This window comes from Schistocerca cancellata, chromosome 3, assembly GCF_023864275.1.
Source record: "Schistocerca cancellata isolate TAMUIC-IGC-003103 chromosome 3, iqSchCanc2.1, whole genome shotgun sequence".
Lineage (NCBI taxonomy): Eukaryota > Metazoa > Arthropoda > Insecta > Orthoptera > Acrididae > Schistocerca > Schistocerca cancellata.
In genome coordinates this window covers 163,024,149-163,042,453 of record NC_064628.1, presented here as the reverse complement: position 1 = coordinate 163,042,453, position 18,305 = coordinate 163,024,149, and the positions used below count along the sequence as shown (strand labels likewise).

General features: G+C 41.7%; 1 protein-coding gene across 10 annotated transcripts in view; it reads right to left on the bottom strand.

Annotated features, from left to right (window-relative positions):
• LOC126174783 (tyrosine-protein kinase Src64B) overlaps positions 1 to 18,305 on the bottom strand; it is a 264,444-nt gene that overhangs the window by 47,431 nt on the left and 198,708 nt on the right. For all 10 annotated transcript variants that reach the window (XM_049921134.1, XM_049921133.1, XM_049921141.1 and 7 more), the window contains one exon: positions 7,808 to 8,067. In XM_049921134.1, the coding sequence (XP_049777091.1) occupies positions 7,808 to 8,067 (260 nt within the window). The remainder of the gene's footprint in view (positions 1 to 7,807; positions 8,068 to 18,305) is intronic.

Here is an 18,305-nt window from a genome sequence, read left to right as displayed (position 1 = left end):
GCTGTGTCTGTCACTGAGAACTGCAACTTTAACCATTTACATAACCACTGATGGTGTGTATGTGTACAAAGTCATATTGACATCTGAATGTGTCTTAAGAGGGATTTACTTTTTTGTCCGGCATTGTATGAATGCATTTCTTTCCTACTCTTCCTCTTGAAGAACAGCTTCTTTTGCTGTAGACATAGGATGACTGTTTCTTGTACCTACTATCCTTGCTTCTGCTCGATTCTCAAAGCTACATCTCGTGTTTCCTCTCCTCTTTTGCTGGAGTATTATGTAGGGACTAAATATTTCTTTAGAACACACTTCCTTTAATTTTGCAAAAGACAAAAGGAAAAGAACATTTAATCCTAATAAAACACTCAGTTATGGTCTACAAATAAAATAACACTGTCAACTACAAGTCTCATACCGGTAAGCTAGAAGATACACTGCAATACCACTGTAAGAAAGAAAATACTGTATCTGAAACGTGAGCTGCTGTTTATTAGTTCAGCTGACTGTGAACAATATTCTAATTATATACAGGGTGATCATAATTGAAGTTAAACTTTCAAACCACTGTAGAAATAACACCACTGGTCATCATGACGCCAAATTGCAACGGAATATTATTAGAGAAGAGAGAAAACATATGGCAGAAGAAAAATGAATAGTTACAAAATTTAGCAATAGCTGGCACTGTAAGCATCATAATGTAATTGTGGTCGCCTACAAATGACAAATTACCGTATTTACTCGAATCTAAGCCGCACCTGAAAAATGAGACTCGAAATAAAGGGAAAAAAAATTTCCCGATTCTAAGCCGCACCTGAAATTTGAGGCTCGAAATTCAAGGGGAAAGAAAAGTTTTAGGCCGCACCTCCAAATCGAAACAAAGTTGGTCCATTGTAATATGAGACACAATTTAGGTCGAATGAATGACGATACTGCTACAGTAGTTTGGTTCGAGTCGTAAGCTTAGCAGTTAAGCTTTACTACGTAGCCATTGCTATGCGTCAGGCGCTCCGTCCGTATTTATACGGGTGCCCTTCCTTTTTCACGTGCTTCGTTCTGGTTTGAATCGATTGCTTATTTTGCTTTGAGCTGACAAGTGCCGTTTTCTTTGTTATAGGTGTTTGCGTCACTCTTAAGCTGAAAATGCATTACTGCACTGTGTCATGCATTGTTTGTCGCATTCTGATAGTGCGTGTTTACGGCCTGTCGCGGCTCACAGCATGGCTTGCTTTTGTGCGCGCTACCGCCGCGTACAATTAAAAAAAAAGTGAGGAATCGTCTCATTAGCGAAACAATGGCAAGAGACTGCTATTTGTTGTTACTTACACTGCTGCTTTCTTTGATAATGATCAACAAGAATCAAATAATAGACTGCGTATGATAGAACATGTTCTGAACGAGAGTTACGCGAAAATATTTCTCCGTTTGAAAATCTTTGCGGCCGCTTCTTTATTACATCAAATTCTGCACAGAAATTAGAGTCATCTTAGATTTAAAAATCTAGTCACTTGCCGTGCTTCATTTCTGACTGTATCGCTGTTAGGCATAAGAATAATATGAATATAAGCATGACACGATACGTATATTCTTCCGCGTATTGCTGTTGTCTCACTCTAGTTTCGTAGTTTATTAGGCAGACAGGATTTAAATGAGAGAGCAGCAAACACGAAAGAATACATGGCAAAATGTTTATATCCGTATTATTCTCATGGTGAAGAGAATACTGTATGTGATTCAAATTTCATCAGGTTCCTATTAGCAACCATCTCTTCTCACAGATAGGAAAAAATTCAGAACGTAGAGTTGGCCATATTGACAAACATCCCAAACAGTCTTGCCAGTCAGATTTTCGTAGTACACTGAAATTGTGCTACATTCGAAGATGAACAATACGGAATTTGTATTTACTTCGTTGGATAATGTATGAAAATGCAGTGGTCGAAACTCGCGGCGGAGAAAAAAACTCGTCTTCCACTTTTTTTTTAATTTATTTGCTGACGCAGAGGTTTTGGCGCCAGTATTTATCTTTGTGCCTACAGAGCATGCGTGCGTAGTGCTACATATATTCGACGGCAGAAGTTAGTTGTGGCGGCACGTACCAACATTTTTTATAACTTCCGCTTGCTTTGCACTCGATTCTAAGCCGCAGGCGGTTTTTTGGATTACGAAAACCGGAAAAAAAGTGCGGCTTAGATTCGAGTAAATACGGTAATCATACAACAGTGCCTAAGGTGTATGTTTGATGTTAAACAAACTGTACTACTCAGTGTGCATGGGTGTACAGGTGTGATACTGTTAGTTACGTAAGCCCATCTACCACGGCAAGGGCATATCACATTGCATGGGAAAAATCACATTTAATTGTCCTGACGCCAAAAATCGCATAAAAAGCATCACTCACATTGGTTTTTAATTGTCCTGAGGCCAAAAAGCGGATAACAAGCATCAATCAAAATCAAATAGGATTATTAATTTCCATGTGACTGTCACAAAACATGTTCAATATGCTCTCCACCGTTTTCTGCAACAACTTGAAATCGAGAAACAGCACGTTCCGCAACTGATTGAAGTGTTTCTGGGGTCACGGTCAGAGACAATGTGTGCCTTCAATGCAGCTAAGTTTGCAATCGGAACACTGAACACAACATCTAAGGAGATGGCAGCTGATAATTCTAGTATTTCCGAAATGGAACTGCAGGAACTGCTTAGCTGGATTTGCAATGTGTGGAGGTGCACCATCTTGCATAAAAATGATCCCATCCACATATCCACACTGTTGGAGAGCTGGAATGACGTGGTTGTGCAAAAGACACTCATAGTGCTTACCATTGATGGTACAGGTAACAGGACTGGAAGCAGCTGTCTCCGAAAAAATATAACTGATGTCGTAAACTCGCATCACACAGTGACCTTTTCGGTATGAAGTGGTACTGGTTGATTTCCATATGGATTTTCCATTGCCCATATTCGACAATTCTGTGTATTGACATATCCTGTCAGATGGAAGTGGGCTTCGTCTGAACACAAAATCCTCCAAGACCAATCATTGTCCACTTCCATGCGAGCAAGAAATTTTAAAGCAAAGGTCTCTCTTGCTTACAGGTCAACAGGAAGTAACTCGTGCACATGGGTAATTTTGAATGAACAGCAAAGAAGGAGGTTTTGTAGGATTTTATGCACCGGGATCACAGGTATGTCTAATGTTTGGGCAATTCTCCAGGCACTACATGTTTGCACACCACCACTTAACTCCTCCTGCATTGCTGTGGCCGCTGCTTCCGCTGAAGTTAAATCAATTCATTTCGTCCCTCTACCAGGTTGCACACCAAAAGAACCCGTCTTTTCGAATTTCCATATCATTTTCTCCAGACCCACGGCAGTCATCAAACCGACACCTTTCTTCAAACTCTTCAGTGTCCAGAACTCCTGCAGAGCGATGTGTGCACAGTCATCATTTTTGTAATACAGCTTTACAAGCAGAGTGTGATCCTGCATTGAGACAGTCATGGAGAATGTCGCAGATGCAGAAAGAGGAAAAGCGATGTACCCGGCGTGTTTATACCAACTTCAATGGGTCATGTGCATGACAGGTGTTTTCATTTACGCATTCTGATACATACAGTGCCATTTACTGATCAATTTTCACACTATTTTTTTTCTTCTGACATACGTTTTCCCCCTCCTCCAATAATATTACATTACAATTTGACGTCATTCTGACCAGTGGTGTTATTTCTACAGCATTTTGAAAGTTTAATTTTAATTATAATTACACTGTACACAGCTACATTCATATGCCAGAATTAGATACAATGTAACAGATTTCAAGCTATTTGGTCTTTTTAAAGTCTATGTGTACACAGCGTAAACATCAATGACATGCATCTGTCGACCCCCACCCCCCTCCCCGTCTCACACACACACACACACACACACACACACACACACACACACACACTCTCTCTCTCTCTCTCTCTCTCTCTCTCTCAACAATTTACGAGAGTTACTCAGTTGTTCTAATAATGCTATTGAACACTACACATGAATTGTGTAGTATGTTATTATATGATATGGTTACTTACATTTGCGACACTGCCTTTGACCAGGTTGGAAATGTACCTAATTCCACAGCAGTAAAAGACTGTGGGTTGGTGGACCAAGCAGATCATGTTCTTGGGTCATTCACTCATGAATGACTTATTGGCAGTCAGTATCCTTTAGGGATCAATTAGGCTGGAATGTAACAATATTATGAAAGGGACAGCTGCTATTCACCATATAGCGGAGTAGGTGAGCTGCAGAGAGGCACAAAAAAAAGTGTCAGAAAGTGAGCTCTCGGCCAACAAGGCCTTTGTCGAAAATAGACAAAAAACACACACACGCATGAACATATTAACACAGTTTCTAGCAGGTAAAGCCAGAGACTGAGGTCATTCTGTGCGAGTTGCATTTCGATTTGTTTGTTTGTTTGTGTGTGTGTGTGTGTGTGTGTGTGTGTGTGTGTGTGTGTTTTTTTTTTTTTTTTTTTTTTTTTTGATGAAGGCCTTGTTGGCCAAAAGCTCACTTTCCGACGTCTTTTTGCTGTGCCTCTTTGCGACTCAGCATCTCCACTATATGGTGAGTAGCAACTGTCCTTTTCATAATACTGTTATGCATAGTTCCTTCATTTCTATTTTTTTTTTAAATTACCAATAAGTTTCACTATCTGGTGCAAGTAGGAACATACTGGCTGATCAACTGAAAATTACTTCCAAAACAGAACTGTGAAACTGTTGCACTCAGATAAATAAGCAACCATTCCCTGTAAACTGTTCTTTCTAAAACATTTGAAAACAAAGGTAACAATCCTGTAGGTCCCTAGCCATTGAATACTTAAATCTCTCCGGGAAAATATCTAGCTGTAAAAAATGGGGCTAATTGCTCTGAGCACTATGGGACTTAACTTCTGAGGTCATCAGTCCCCTAGAACTTAGAACTACTTGAACCTAACTAACCTAAGGACATCACACACATCCATGCCCGAGGCAGGATTCGAACCTGCGACCGTAGCAGTCTCGCAGTTCCAGACTGATGCGCCTAGAACCGCACGGCCACCGCGTAAAAAATATGTTATACACAGATCAGTATACTGCGAATGTAGGGTGCAAAATACTTCACTATCTTATTTGGCTTCTAATCATTACCATATGTTTCCTTACAGTTCAGAGAATTAATTATTGCCAAAATTTCCTGTCTATTAGTATCCAACAGCCAAATCTCCAACTACACCCTTTTTTTTAAAAAAGAAAAAGAAAGAGGGTCAGTATTCTGCTACTATCAACTCAGTTCACCCACATCAGGAAATGATCACTGGGGATTTTTGCATACCTCAGTATGAGTAATACCAGTAAAATATTTACTCCTCATTTCAGTGTACTGGTGGTAGAACCTACCTGCTCTACTCTGACACTATCCTCATTATATTCCATACTGTTTTGATACTATTCTTAGATGCTATGTATTGTACTTATAAAACTCATACTTTCTACTTCTCTAGGAATAGATTAGATTAGAGATTAGATTAGATTAGTACTTGTTCCATAGATCATGAATACGACACTTCGCAATGATGTGGAATGTGTCAGGTTAATAAAAGGTGTCTACACAAGATATTACATTACACAAAACATTACATGACACTTAATATTTTTAAATTTTTTTTATCAAAGCCTTACAGTATTTTCTGTAACAAGCTACTGAGGTTAGCTCATTAGTTTTCAACTGTGCTGTAAGCTTTTGTACAACTCCCACTTTCTATTACATGATGCCTTCAGTTTCCACACTGACTGCCTGTCACTATAGGGATTGTATGTCATGCATCTTAGAGGAAAGCCACTTTCATAAAATGTAAGAAGTCTGTATGAAAGTATTGCATTTATCATGCAAGTACTCTGAACTGTACATATTCTACCATGGAAGGTACCTTTAAATGTTGAATTAATGATTCTACTCCTAATGGATTACTGATTAAATTTCTTGCAAATCTTCCTTAATGCCTCCAAGCCATTACCTTGTGTTCTGACAGCCCAAGAGAGAGTGCTTTCACAATACAACTATCCACTAACAAGACCTCAACCAAAACTGATCTGTTTATGTGCTACTACTTCTCTGTATTTTCGTTTGGAACGTCATAGTTGAGAGTCAATTAAATGAATAAGAGATGTGTTTCAATTTGCCCCCCCCCCCCCTCCCCCTCCTCCTCCTTTTTATGAACTGTATAGAACTGAAACGGTTGCATTTTTGTAAAGTTTGTGCATTCTCAGGTACCTACTGGCTGATTCCACATCATTAATGAAACATAACTAACCTATCTAAGCAGCTTCTCATGTGCTACAGTGAAGAAAGATATGATTTCCCAACATGGACCACCACAAAGGATAAATCATGGGTTCATCAGAAACTAATTTATTCTAAGTGATGCTCCATGGAGTTGAAGAATCCCTCCTCCCCACTAAAATAAGCTCAAAGCAATACCAGTGGCTTGCAAAGTTGGGCAGCTGCATTTACAGACATGCAGGTCATCATACTGCTGAAATTCCAGCCTCATAGACTGTTAGTGCCACAATCCACAGTACCACTCTGCAGGAACTGAAGCAGGTCATATAGTACAAACAACCTGGACTCTTGACAGTGTGCATGATTCTTCTGACAATGCCCAACCTCACAGAGCAAGAAAAATAAGGGAAAAAATTTCATTGGGAATGCTGGGAACATCCACTGCACAGATCCACGTTATCCCTCAATGACTTCCATCTGTTTAGACTGCTTAGAACCATCTGGATAACCTACACTTTGAAGACAATGAGGCGACAATTCTTTGCTGCAGGCTTTCAAGGCTTTGTCGAACATTCGTAGAAAAGTTGAAAGTTGAAATTTACAGAAGGAGTATGCTGAAAAGTAAAATAAATTTCAAGCTACATCATTTCTCTGTTTCGCAATTTGTTAACAGTGGGGCATTTACTAGGCGAACTTTTTTAATAATAATTTACAATAATATTCTACAAAAAAATTCTAATCAAGATACCTGTTTGTACTCTTCGAGTCAAGTAATTTGGGTATGTTTTATTAAAATCTTGTCCACCTCTGTAGCTGGATGGTCAGCATGACTGAATGCCATACAGAGAACTCACATTTGACTCCTATACTTCTAGAGATTTTTCCTTGGTGGGAAGACTAGGATGGGGTGCAGTCAGCCTCATGATGCCAACTGAGGAACTACTCAACTGAGTAGTGGCGGCTCCTTGTCATGAAAACTGACAATGGCCAAGATAACAGTGTGCTCTCTTTTCGTTCTAAGTCCTACAGAGGCTGCCCTGCTAACACTCAAAGAATTAGTCTCTGTAGGTCCAAGGATAAATTGGAGACACTGACTTTTCCACAGCTGAAGTATGTTTCCTTGGCTGCAAGATAATTATTCGAAGCATCTAGAGAATTATGATATGTCAAATGTGTGTTCTACACTGTGACTCCAATTTGGACACTCTTCTAGCAAGTAAGTTTTCAATCTAATAATGAGCTTGTGGCTACAGAAAAGCCAAAAAGTCAACTGTCTATTTCACACTGGATGTGATAAATCTGTAGAGGTAGGATGCATCTGTAGAGTTTGCAAAAAAGGAGGCGCGTAATGTCAGTTACGTACTGTCTGTGTACTACGGCAAGCTATCAAAGTTTTAAAAGCTGTGTCCTTAATATCTGCAATCTTCAAATCTACACATAGGAATAAAAAGACATAAGCAACTAATTATTAGACACCACAAACGTTGTTTACCTGTGCAGCTATGTAGATAAGATCACCAAATGGAAGTTTTCTACCTGGGCCATTACGAAGAAAATCTAAGAGGCTTCCATTGCACATATATTCCTGTACAATATAAACAGGTTCTTCACGAGAACATACTGCATATAAAGCCACAAGACGATCATGCCTAAATTTCTTCATTATAGCAGCTTCTTGCAGAAAAGCACCTGTTGACATTGTTCCTGGGCGCAACGTTTTCACAGCAACTTCAATTGCATTACGCCACTTACCTGAAGAAGAGAAGGATGCATTAAAACAACTTTAAAGCAAATATTAGGAACTTTTTGGTGTCTGATACTTAACTTAAAGAGTGAAAAACAGAGAATTCGTAATTCAGTCATACTCTGAACAGACAACAGCAATGGTTGGTGAACTACCTCAGTTCAGTCTAAGACCTACTCTGTTTTTCAATGTCAGTGTTTCTGATACATACATCAAAACTAAAACTCTGGTACAAATGCCATACTAAATATCAGAATATTATGTTAAATATTTACACATAAATTAATTGTTGATGTAACCTTGCCTCAAGTGTGTATTTTTATTTTATTTTATTTTTTGGCTTAGGTTAATTCCAGAGTGTGATGCAGTGAGATGCCAATAAAAAGCTTATTTTCTTTATCTTGTTACCTCAGATTTACCGGACTGGTGAAACTGAAGTCAGAAAAGAATGATACTCGGGTAAGTTTTAGCAAAATGGTAATGGATGGACAACTTGACCACAACTTTATTGATGGAAACGCACTGGAGTAGTGTATAGCGTTTCAGGTAACCCTCAAAATAATTAAATAAAAATCTTTTTAATATAATACAGTTTTAAGACAGACTAAAAGTATAGAATAACGTAACCTGGCACGATACAGATTCCTAACCACATACAGATAGTCTTGAAAATTTCTGCTTGTGAATTTTTCATAGCTATGACAATGTCTGTGAAATTTAAAATGAAAAATGTGGGGTGCACTCAGTAACTTTTTGATGGGATTACAACAGAGACAAGTGGTAAATTTCAGGTTTACTTCAGTTTCTCTTTGTGAAAGTCAACTAGTACGTGGCTAACTCCGACATATATCTTACAAAAAGACCATGAAGGTAAAAATTAGATTTGAGCTGACATGGAGAATTGCCGGCAATCATTCTTACCATGAAACATTTGTGACAGAAACATAAAAAGGGGATACAGCAATGGTACACAATGTACCCTCTGCCACACCAGACAAGAAAGCAAGTTACTATTGCATTGCCATGCAGTTCTGTGCTACTGATGTCTCTACATCATTGGGAAATTCGTTTAAAATCAATTGCAATATTTGTACCTAACAAGCAGACAGATGGAAAAATGAAGTACCCTTCACTACACATCTGACAAAAAGAGCATATTAATATTCCATTGCCATTCAGTTCTGAGTTATGCTGAAAGTTTCAAGTCTCTAGCTCATCAGGGTAGTTAGTTTAAAACCATTTGCAAAATTTGTACCAAACAAACAGATACACAGACAAGAAAGCACTCTAAAAAATACAGTGAAACCCCGCTTTTACACTTTTCAAGGGACTTCAAAAAAATGGTGTAAAACGTGGGAAATAATGTTTTAAGCTGTAAAAGTTACGTATAGGATACCCCCTTTCACTTTCTGTATGATATATGTACATGAAAGGCATCAAAAGACTTGTCAGGGACTTCTTAATTATCTAATGAAGGTTTATTATCTAATAAAAACTGCTGATGTAACTGGAACTGATAACTGTATGGGAAGTCGGAACATTTGATTCAATTTCACATGTCACAATCGATGTTTTTGAAAGCCTGCAGCTGTCATTCATTATTTAAATAATGAAATACTGCACTAGTTACGTATTTTTTTCATGCTTAGGATGACGCATTTCAAGAACTTTTTCTCGTTGTCATGTGCAAATATGTAAATAAGTATTTTGTGTGCTTGAATGTGTTTTATTCTGTGTCTCTTGCACTGGTTATTAGGTACTGTGCCACATCTGTTATGCAGTAAACCACACACACACACACACACACACACACACACACACACCAAATCACTTACATTGTTTGTTTGTGTAATATCAAAATATATATATTTTATTCATGCTGAGCAAAACTTGTTTCTAGAATTTATTCTCGTTGTCAAGTGCAGTATATATATATATATATATATATATATATATATATATATATATATATATATATATATATATAATAGAGGGAAACATTCCACGTGGGAAAAATATATTTAAAAAGAAAGATGATGAGACTTACCCAACAAAAGCGCTGGCAGGTCGATAGACACACAAATAAACACAAACATACACACAAAACTCTAGCTTTCGCAACCAAAGGTTGCCTCGTCAGGAAAGAGGGAAGGAGAAGGAAAGACAAAAGGATATGGGTTTTAAGGGAGAGGGTAAGGAGTCATTCCAATCCCGGGAGCGGAAAGACTTACCTTAGGGGGAAAAAAGGAGAGGTATACACTCGCACACACACACATATCCATCCATACATACAAGACACAAGCAGACAAATGTCTGCTTGTGTCTTGTATGTATGGATGGATATGTGTGTGTGTGCGAGTGTATACCTCTCCTTTTTTCCCCCTAAGGTAAGTCTTTCCGCTCCCGGGATTGGAATGACTCCTTACCCTCTCCCTTAAAACCCATATCCTTTTGTCTTTCCTTCTCCTTCCCTCTTTCCTGACGAGGCAACCTTTGGTTGCGAAAGCTAGAGTTTTGTGTGTATGTTTGTGTTTATTTGTGTGTCTATCGACCTGCCAGCGCTTTTGTTGGGTAAGTCTCATCATCTTTCTTTTTAAATATATATATATATATATATACTTAAAAACAAAGATGATGTGACTTACCAAATGAAAGTGCTGGCAGGTCGACAGACACACAAACGAACACAAACATACACACAAAATTCAAGCTTTCGCAACAAACTGTTGCCTCATCAGGAAAGAGGGAAGGAGACGGAAAGACGAAAGGATGTGGGTTTTAAGGGAGAGGGTAAGGAGTCATTCCAGTCCCGGGAGCGGAAAGACTTACCTTAGGGGGAAAAAAGGACGGGTATACACTCGCGCACACACACATATCCATCCACACATATACAGACACAAGCAGACATATTTTCCTTCGTGGAATGTTTCCTTCTATTATAACCATATCATTAATTTGATCCCAACAATTACGTTTGTCATTGTCGCCTTTGCATTTCGAAATCTTTCCTGTCGTCTTATTTCCCTTTTTTTTTCTCTTTATTTTCTCTTTCTGTTTTTACCAGTAGTTTCACTTTGTATTCACCTTCCCCTTTTACCGTAATCCACTATAGAATTTTATCCCGCCTATATATGCTCAACAATACGTAACCCACTTCCCAACCATAACCAAAAAATTTTATTTTCCGCTTTCAACACTACCGCTGCTATAAAATCCACCGTTTCTAGGTCTCTAAATATGTCTGCTTGTGTCTGTATATGTGTGGATGGATATGTGTGTGTGCGCGAGTGTATACCCGTCCTTTTTTCCCCCTAAGGTAAGTCTTTCCGCTCCCGGGACTGGAATGACTCCTTACCCTCTCCCTTAAAACCCACATCCTTTCGTCTTTCCCTCTCCTTCCCTCTTTCCTGATGAGGCAACAGTTTGTTGCGAAAGCTTGAATTTTGTGTGTATGTTTGTGTTCGTTTGTGTGTCTGTCGACCTGCCAGCACTTTCATTTGGTAAGTCACATCATCTTTGTTTTTAAGTATATTTTTCCTTCGTGGAATGTTTCCTTCTATTATAACCATATATATATATATATATATATATATATATATAATAGAGGGAAACATTCCACGTGGGAAAAATATATTTAAAAAGAAAGATGATGAGACTTACCAAACAAAAGCGCTGGCAGGTCGATAGACACACAAACATACACACAAAAATCTAGCTTTCGCAACCAACGGTTGCCTCGTCAGGAAAGAGGGAAGGAGAAGGAAAGACAAAAGGATATGGGTTTTAAGGGAGAGGGTAAGGAGTCATTCCAATCCCGGGAGCGGAAAGACTTACCTTAGGGGGAAAAAAGGACAGGTATACACTCGCACACACACACATATCCATCCGCATATACACAGACACAAGCAGACATTTGTAAAGGCAAAGAGTTTGGGCAGAGATGTCAGTCGGGACGGAAGTACAGAGGCAAAGATGATGTTGAAAGACAGGTGAGGTATGAGCGGCGGCAGATTGAAATTAGAAATTAGCGGAGATTGAGGCCTGGCGGATAGCGAGAAGAGAGGATATGCTGAAGGGCAAGTTCCCATCTCCGGAGTTCAGACAGGTTGGTGTTAGTGGGAAGTATCCAGATAACCCGGGCGGTGTAACACTGTGCCAAGATGTGCTGGCCGTGCACCAAGGCATGTTTAGCCACAGGGTGATCCTCATTACCAACAAACACTGTCTGCCTGTGTCCATTCATGCGAATGGACAGTTTGTTGCTGGTCATTCCCACATAGAACGCTTCACAGTGTAGGCAGGTCAGTTGGTAGATCACGTGGGTGCTTTCACACGTGGCTCTGCCTTTGATCGTGTACACCTTCCGGGTTACAGGACTGGAATAGTTGGTGGTGGGAGGGTGCATGGGACAGGTTTTACACCGGGGGCGGTTACAGGGGTAGGAGCCAGAGGGTAGGGAAGGTGGTTTAGGGATTTCATGGGGATGAACTAAGAGGTTACGAAGGTTAGGTGGACGGCGGAAAGACACTCTTGGTGGAGTGGGGAGGATTTCATGAAGGATGGATCTCATTTCAGGGCAGGATTTGAGGAAGTCGTATCCCTGCTGGAGAGTCACATTCAGAATCTGATCCAGTCCCGGAAAGTATCCTGTCACAAGTGGGGCACTATTGGGGTTCTTCTGTGGAAGGTTCCGGGTTTGAGGAGATGAGGAAGTGGCTCTGGTGATTTGCTTCTGTACCAGGTCGGGTGGGTAGTTACGGGATGCAAAAGCTGTTTTCAGGTTGTTGGTGTAATGATTCAAGGATTCCGGACTGGAGCAGATTCGTTTGCCACGAAGACCTAGGCTGTAGGGAAGGGACCGTTTGATGTGGAATGGGTGGCAGCTGTCATAATGGAGGTACTGTTGCTTGTTGGTGGGTTTGATGTGGACGGACGTGTGAAGCTGGCCATTGGACAGGTGGAGGTCAACGTCAAGGAAAGTGGCATGGGATTTAGAGTAGGACCAGGTGAATCTGATGGAACCAAAGGAGTTGAGGTTGGAGAGGAAATTCTGGAGTTCTTCTTCACTGTGAGTCCAGATCATGAAAATGTCATCAATAAATCTGTACCAAACTTTGGGTTGGCAGGCCTGGGTAACCAAGAAGGCTTCCTCTAAGCGACCCATGAATAGGTTGGCGTACGAGGGGGCCATCCTGGTACCCATGGCTGTTCCCTTTAATTGTTGGTATGTCTGGCCTTCAAAAGTGAAGAAGTTGTGGGTCAGGATGAAGCTGGCTAAGGTAATGAGGAAAGAGGTTTTAGGTAGGGCGGCAGGTGATCGGCGTGAAAGGAAGTGCTCCATCGCAGCGAGGCCCTGGACATGCGGAATATTTGTGTATAAGGAAGTGGCATCAATGGTTACAAGGATGGTTTCCGGGGGTAACAGACTGGGTAGGGATTCCAGGCGTTCGAGAAAGTGGTTGGTGTCTTTGATGAAGGATGGGAGACTGCATGTAATGGGTTGAAGGTGTTGATCTACGTAGGCAGAGATGCGTTCTGTGGGGGCTTGGTAACCAGCTACAATGGGACGGCCGGGATGATTGGGTTTGTGAATTTTGGGAAGAAGGTAGAAGGTAGGGGTGCGGGGTGTTGGTGGGGTCAGGAGGTTGATGGAGTCAGGTGAAAGGTTTTGTAGGGGGCCTAAGGTTCTGAGGATTCCTTGAAGCTCCGCCTGGACATCAGGAATGGGATTACCATGGCAAACTTTGTAAGTAGTGTTGTCTGAAAGCTGACGCAGTCCCTCAGCCACGTACTCCCGACGATCAAGTACCACAGTCGTGGAACCCTTGTCCGCCGGAAGAATGACGATGGATTGGTCAGCCTTCAGATCACGGATAGCCTGGGCTTCAGTAGTGGTGATGTTGGGAGTAGGATTAAGGTTTTTTAAGGAGGATTGAGAGGCAAGGCTGGAAGTCAGAAATTCCTGGAAGGTTAGGTGAGGGTGATTTTGAGGAAGAGGAGGTGGGTCCCGCTGTGACGGAGGACGGAACTGTTCCAGGCATGGTTCAATTTGGATAGTATCTTGGGGAGTTGGATCATTAGGAGTAGGATTAGGATCATTTTTCTTCGTGGCAAAGTGATATTTCCAGCAGAGAGTACGAGTGTAGGACAGTAAATCTTTGACGAGGGCTGTTTGGTTGAATCTGGGAGTGGGGCTGAAGGTGAGGCCTTTGGAAAGGACAGAGGTTTCGGATTGGGAGAGAGGTTTGGAGGAGAGGTTAACTACTGAATTGGGGTGTTGTGGTTCCAGATTGTGTTGATTGGAATTTTGAGGTTTTGGAGGGAGTGGAGCTGAAAGTGGGAGATTGAGTAAAATTGAGAAAAATCTCCCACTTCCAGCTCCACTCCCTCCAAAACCTCAAAATTCCAATCAACACAATCTGGAACCACAACACCCCAATTCAGTAGTTAACCTCTCCTCCAAACCTCTCTCCCAATCCGAAACCTCTGTCCTTTCCAAAGGCCTCACCTTCAGCCCCACTCCCAGATTCAACCAAACAGCCCTCGTCAAAGATTTACTGTCCTACACTCGTACTCTCTGCTGGAAATATCACTTTGCCACGAAGAAAAATGATCCTAATCCTACTCCTAATGATCCAACTCCCCAAGATACTATCCAAATTGAACCATGCCTGGAACAGTTCCATCCTCCGTCACAGCGGGACCCACCTCCTCTTCCTCAAAATCACCCTCACCTAACCTTCCAGGAATTTCTGACTTCCAGCCTTGCCTCTCAATCCTTCTTAAAAAACCTTAATCCTACTCCCAACATCACCACTACTGAAGCCCAGGCTATCCGTGATCTGAAGGCTGACCAATCCATCGTCATTCTTCCGGCGGACAAGGGTTCCACGACTGTGGTACTTGATCGTCGGGAGTACGTGGCTGAGGGACTGCGTCAGCTTTCAGACAACACTACTTACAAAGTTTGCCATGGTAATCCCATTCCTGATGTCCAGGCGGAGCTTCAAGGAATCCTCAGAACCTTAGGCCCCCTACAAAACCTTTCACCTGACTCCATCAACCTCCTGACCCCACCAACACCCCGCACCCCTACCTTCTACCTTCTTCCCAAAATTCACAAACCCAATCATCCCGGCCGTCCCATTGTAGCTGGTTACCAAGCCCCCACAGAACGCATCTCTGCCTACGTAGATCAACACCTTCAACCCATTACATGCAGTCTCCCATCCTTCATCAAAGACACCAACCACTTTCTCGAACGCCTGGAATCCCTACCCAGTCTGTTACCCCCGGAAACCATCCTTGTAACCATTGATGCCACTTCCTTATACACAAATATTCCGCATGTCCAGGGCCTCGCTGCGATGGAGCACTTCCTTTCACGCCGATCACCTGCCGCCCTACCTAAAACCTCTTTCCTCATTACCTTAGCCAGCTTCATCCTGACCCACAACTTCTTCACTTTTGAAGGCCAGACATACCAACAATTAAAGGGAACAGCCATGGGTACCAGGATGGCCCCCTCGTACGCCAACCTATTCATGGGTCGCTTAGAGGAAGCCTTCTTGGTTACCCAGGCCTGCCAACCCAAAGTTTGGTACAGATTTATTGATGACATTTTCATGATCTGGACTCACAGTGAAGAAGAACTCCAGAATTTCCTCTCCAACCTCAACTCCTTTGGTTCCATCAGATTCACCTGGTCCTACTCTAAATCCCATGCCACTTTCCTTGACGTTGACCTCCACCTGTCCAATGGCCAGCTTCACACGTCCGTCCACATCAAACCCACCAACAAGCAACAGTACCTCCATTATGACAGCTGCCACCCATTCCACATCAAACGGTCCCTTCCCTACAGCCTAGGTCTTCGTGGCAAACGAATCTGCTCCAGTCCGGAATCCTTGAATCATTACACCAACAACCTGAAAACAGCTTTTGCATCCCGTAACTACCCACCCGACCTGGTACAGAAGCAAATCACCAGAGCCACTTCCTCATCTCCTCAAACCCGGAACCTTCCACAGAAGAACCCCAATAGTGCCCCACTTGTGACAGGATACTTTCCGGGACTGGATCAGATTCTGAATGTGACTCTCCAGCAGGGATACGACTTCCTCAAATCCTGCCCTGAAATGAGATCCATCCTTCATGAAATCCTCCCCACTCCACCAAGAGTGTCTTTCCGCCGTCCACCTAACCTTCGTAACCTCTTAGTTCATCCCCATGAAATCCCTAAACCACCTTCCCTACCCTCTGGCTCCTACCCCTGTAACCGCCCCCGGTGTAAAACCTGTCCCATGCACCCTCCCACCACCAACTATTCCAGTCCTGTAACCCGGAAGGTGTACACGATCAAAGGCAGAGCCACGTGTGAAAGCACCCACGTGATCTACCAACTGACCTGCCTACACTGTGAAGCGTTCTATGTGGGAATGACCAGCAACAAACTGTCCATTCGCATGAATGGACACAGGCAGACAGTGTTTGTTGGTAATGAGGATCACCCTGTGGCTAAACATGCCTTGGTGCACGGCCAGCACATCTTGGCACAGTGTTACACCGCCCGGGTTATCTGGATACTTCCCACTAACACCAACCTGTCTGAACTCCGGAGATGGGAACTTGCCCTTCAGCATATCCTCTCTTCTCGCTATCCGCCAGGCCTCAATCTCCGCTAATTTCTAATTTCAATCTGCCGCCGCTCATACCTCACCTGTCTTTCAACATCATCTTTGCCTCTGTACTTCCGTCCCGACTGACATCTCTGCCCAAACTCTTTGCCTTTACAAATGTCTGCTTGTGTCTGTGTATATGCGGATGGATATGTGTGTGTGTGCGAGTGTATACCTGTCCTTTTTTCCCCCTAAGGTAAGTCTTTCCGCTCCCGGGATTGGAATGACTCCTTACCCTCTCCCTTAAAACCCATATCCTTTTGTCTTTCCTTCTCCTTCCCTCTTTCCTGACGAGGCAACCGTTGGTTGCGAAAGCTAGATTTTTGTGTGTATGTTTGTGTTTGTTTGTGTGTCTATCGACCTGCCAGCGCTTTTGTTTGGTAAGTCTCATCATCTTTCTTTTTAAATATATATATATATATATATATATATATATATATATATATATATATATACACAAATACTGCACTTGACAACGAGAATAAATTCTAGAAACAAGTTTTGCTCAGCATGAATAAAATAGGTAACTGGTGCCGTGCTTAAACTAAAAACATTTGAGCAACGCAAATTGAATGACGGTGTCAGCTAGCGCTCCAAGTGGCCTTATCCCGAAACACACTAAATATGGTTCGACAAAGGTGTCACGATGATCACAACAATCACGAAACTGCATTTGCACAGTAGAGACATTTTAGAAAAGGTTGCAACTGGTCACGATATCTTCATTTGAATGAACCTAGTTACTACCCATCAGCCACCACGCCAAGCAGAGCTTGGTAGTGGCGGGAGATACGGAACAAATTGTTCCAACTTTCTCACGTTTACTGGTTCCAATCCACTGAGCAGAGAGCCCTGGTGTCAAAAAACTTAGCCATGTAATATTTGTAAACACTATTGGATGGCCAACATCATACAAGCGTCATTTGTTCTCCACAAACATTTTTTCATAGTGCGTAAATGGTGGGAAAATTTTAAATATGTTCACACAAAATCAGGTGCAAATTAACATTGTGCGCATAGGAAATTTGACGGGACCGATAAAAAATGTTGTAAACGGCGGGAAAACATTAATTCCGGGAACGTAGAAGTGGGGTTATAATGTATGTCGGATACATAGACAGGAACTTGAACCCAGCTGTATTACCTGCACCTCATTTTGTCACACAATAATTTAGCAGTCACTTAGTAGCTAAATGATAAACATATTTTCAAAATACTCAAAAGACAAGTGATTTTGATCCAAGCTCTGTACTGAAAGTCAGTTATACAGGGTGTTTATTTTCAATGAAGACATTGAAATTTCTCTAAAACTACACAGCAGATCACAAAAAATTATAATTCCAATTTGTTTGTCTCAGAGGGGTACATCCAAACGATACCACACTTGACCCACAATTCCAAGTCGTGCACGGGTGGTGGGGGGCCAACTTTGAAATCCTGAATTGGAATCCTGGGTTTTTACTTCAGATTACAATCCTATGGCAAAATCAACATACATTTTGTCTGAAGTATTTTCTTTGCTTCACCACAGATGGCGCTGTAATCAGAGGAATAGAAATGCATACACA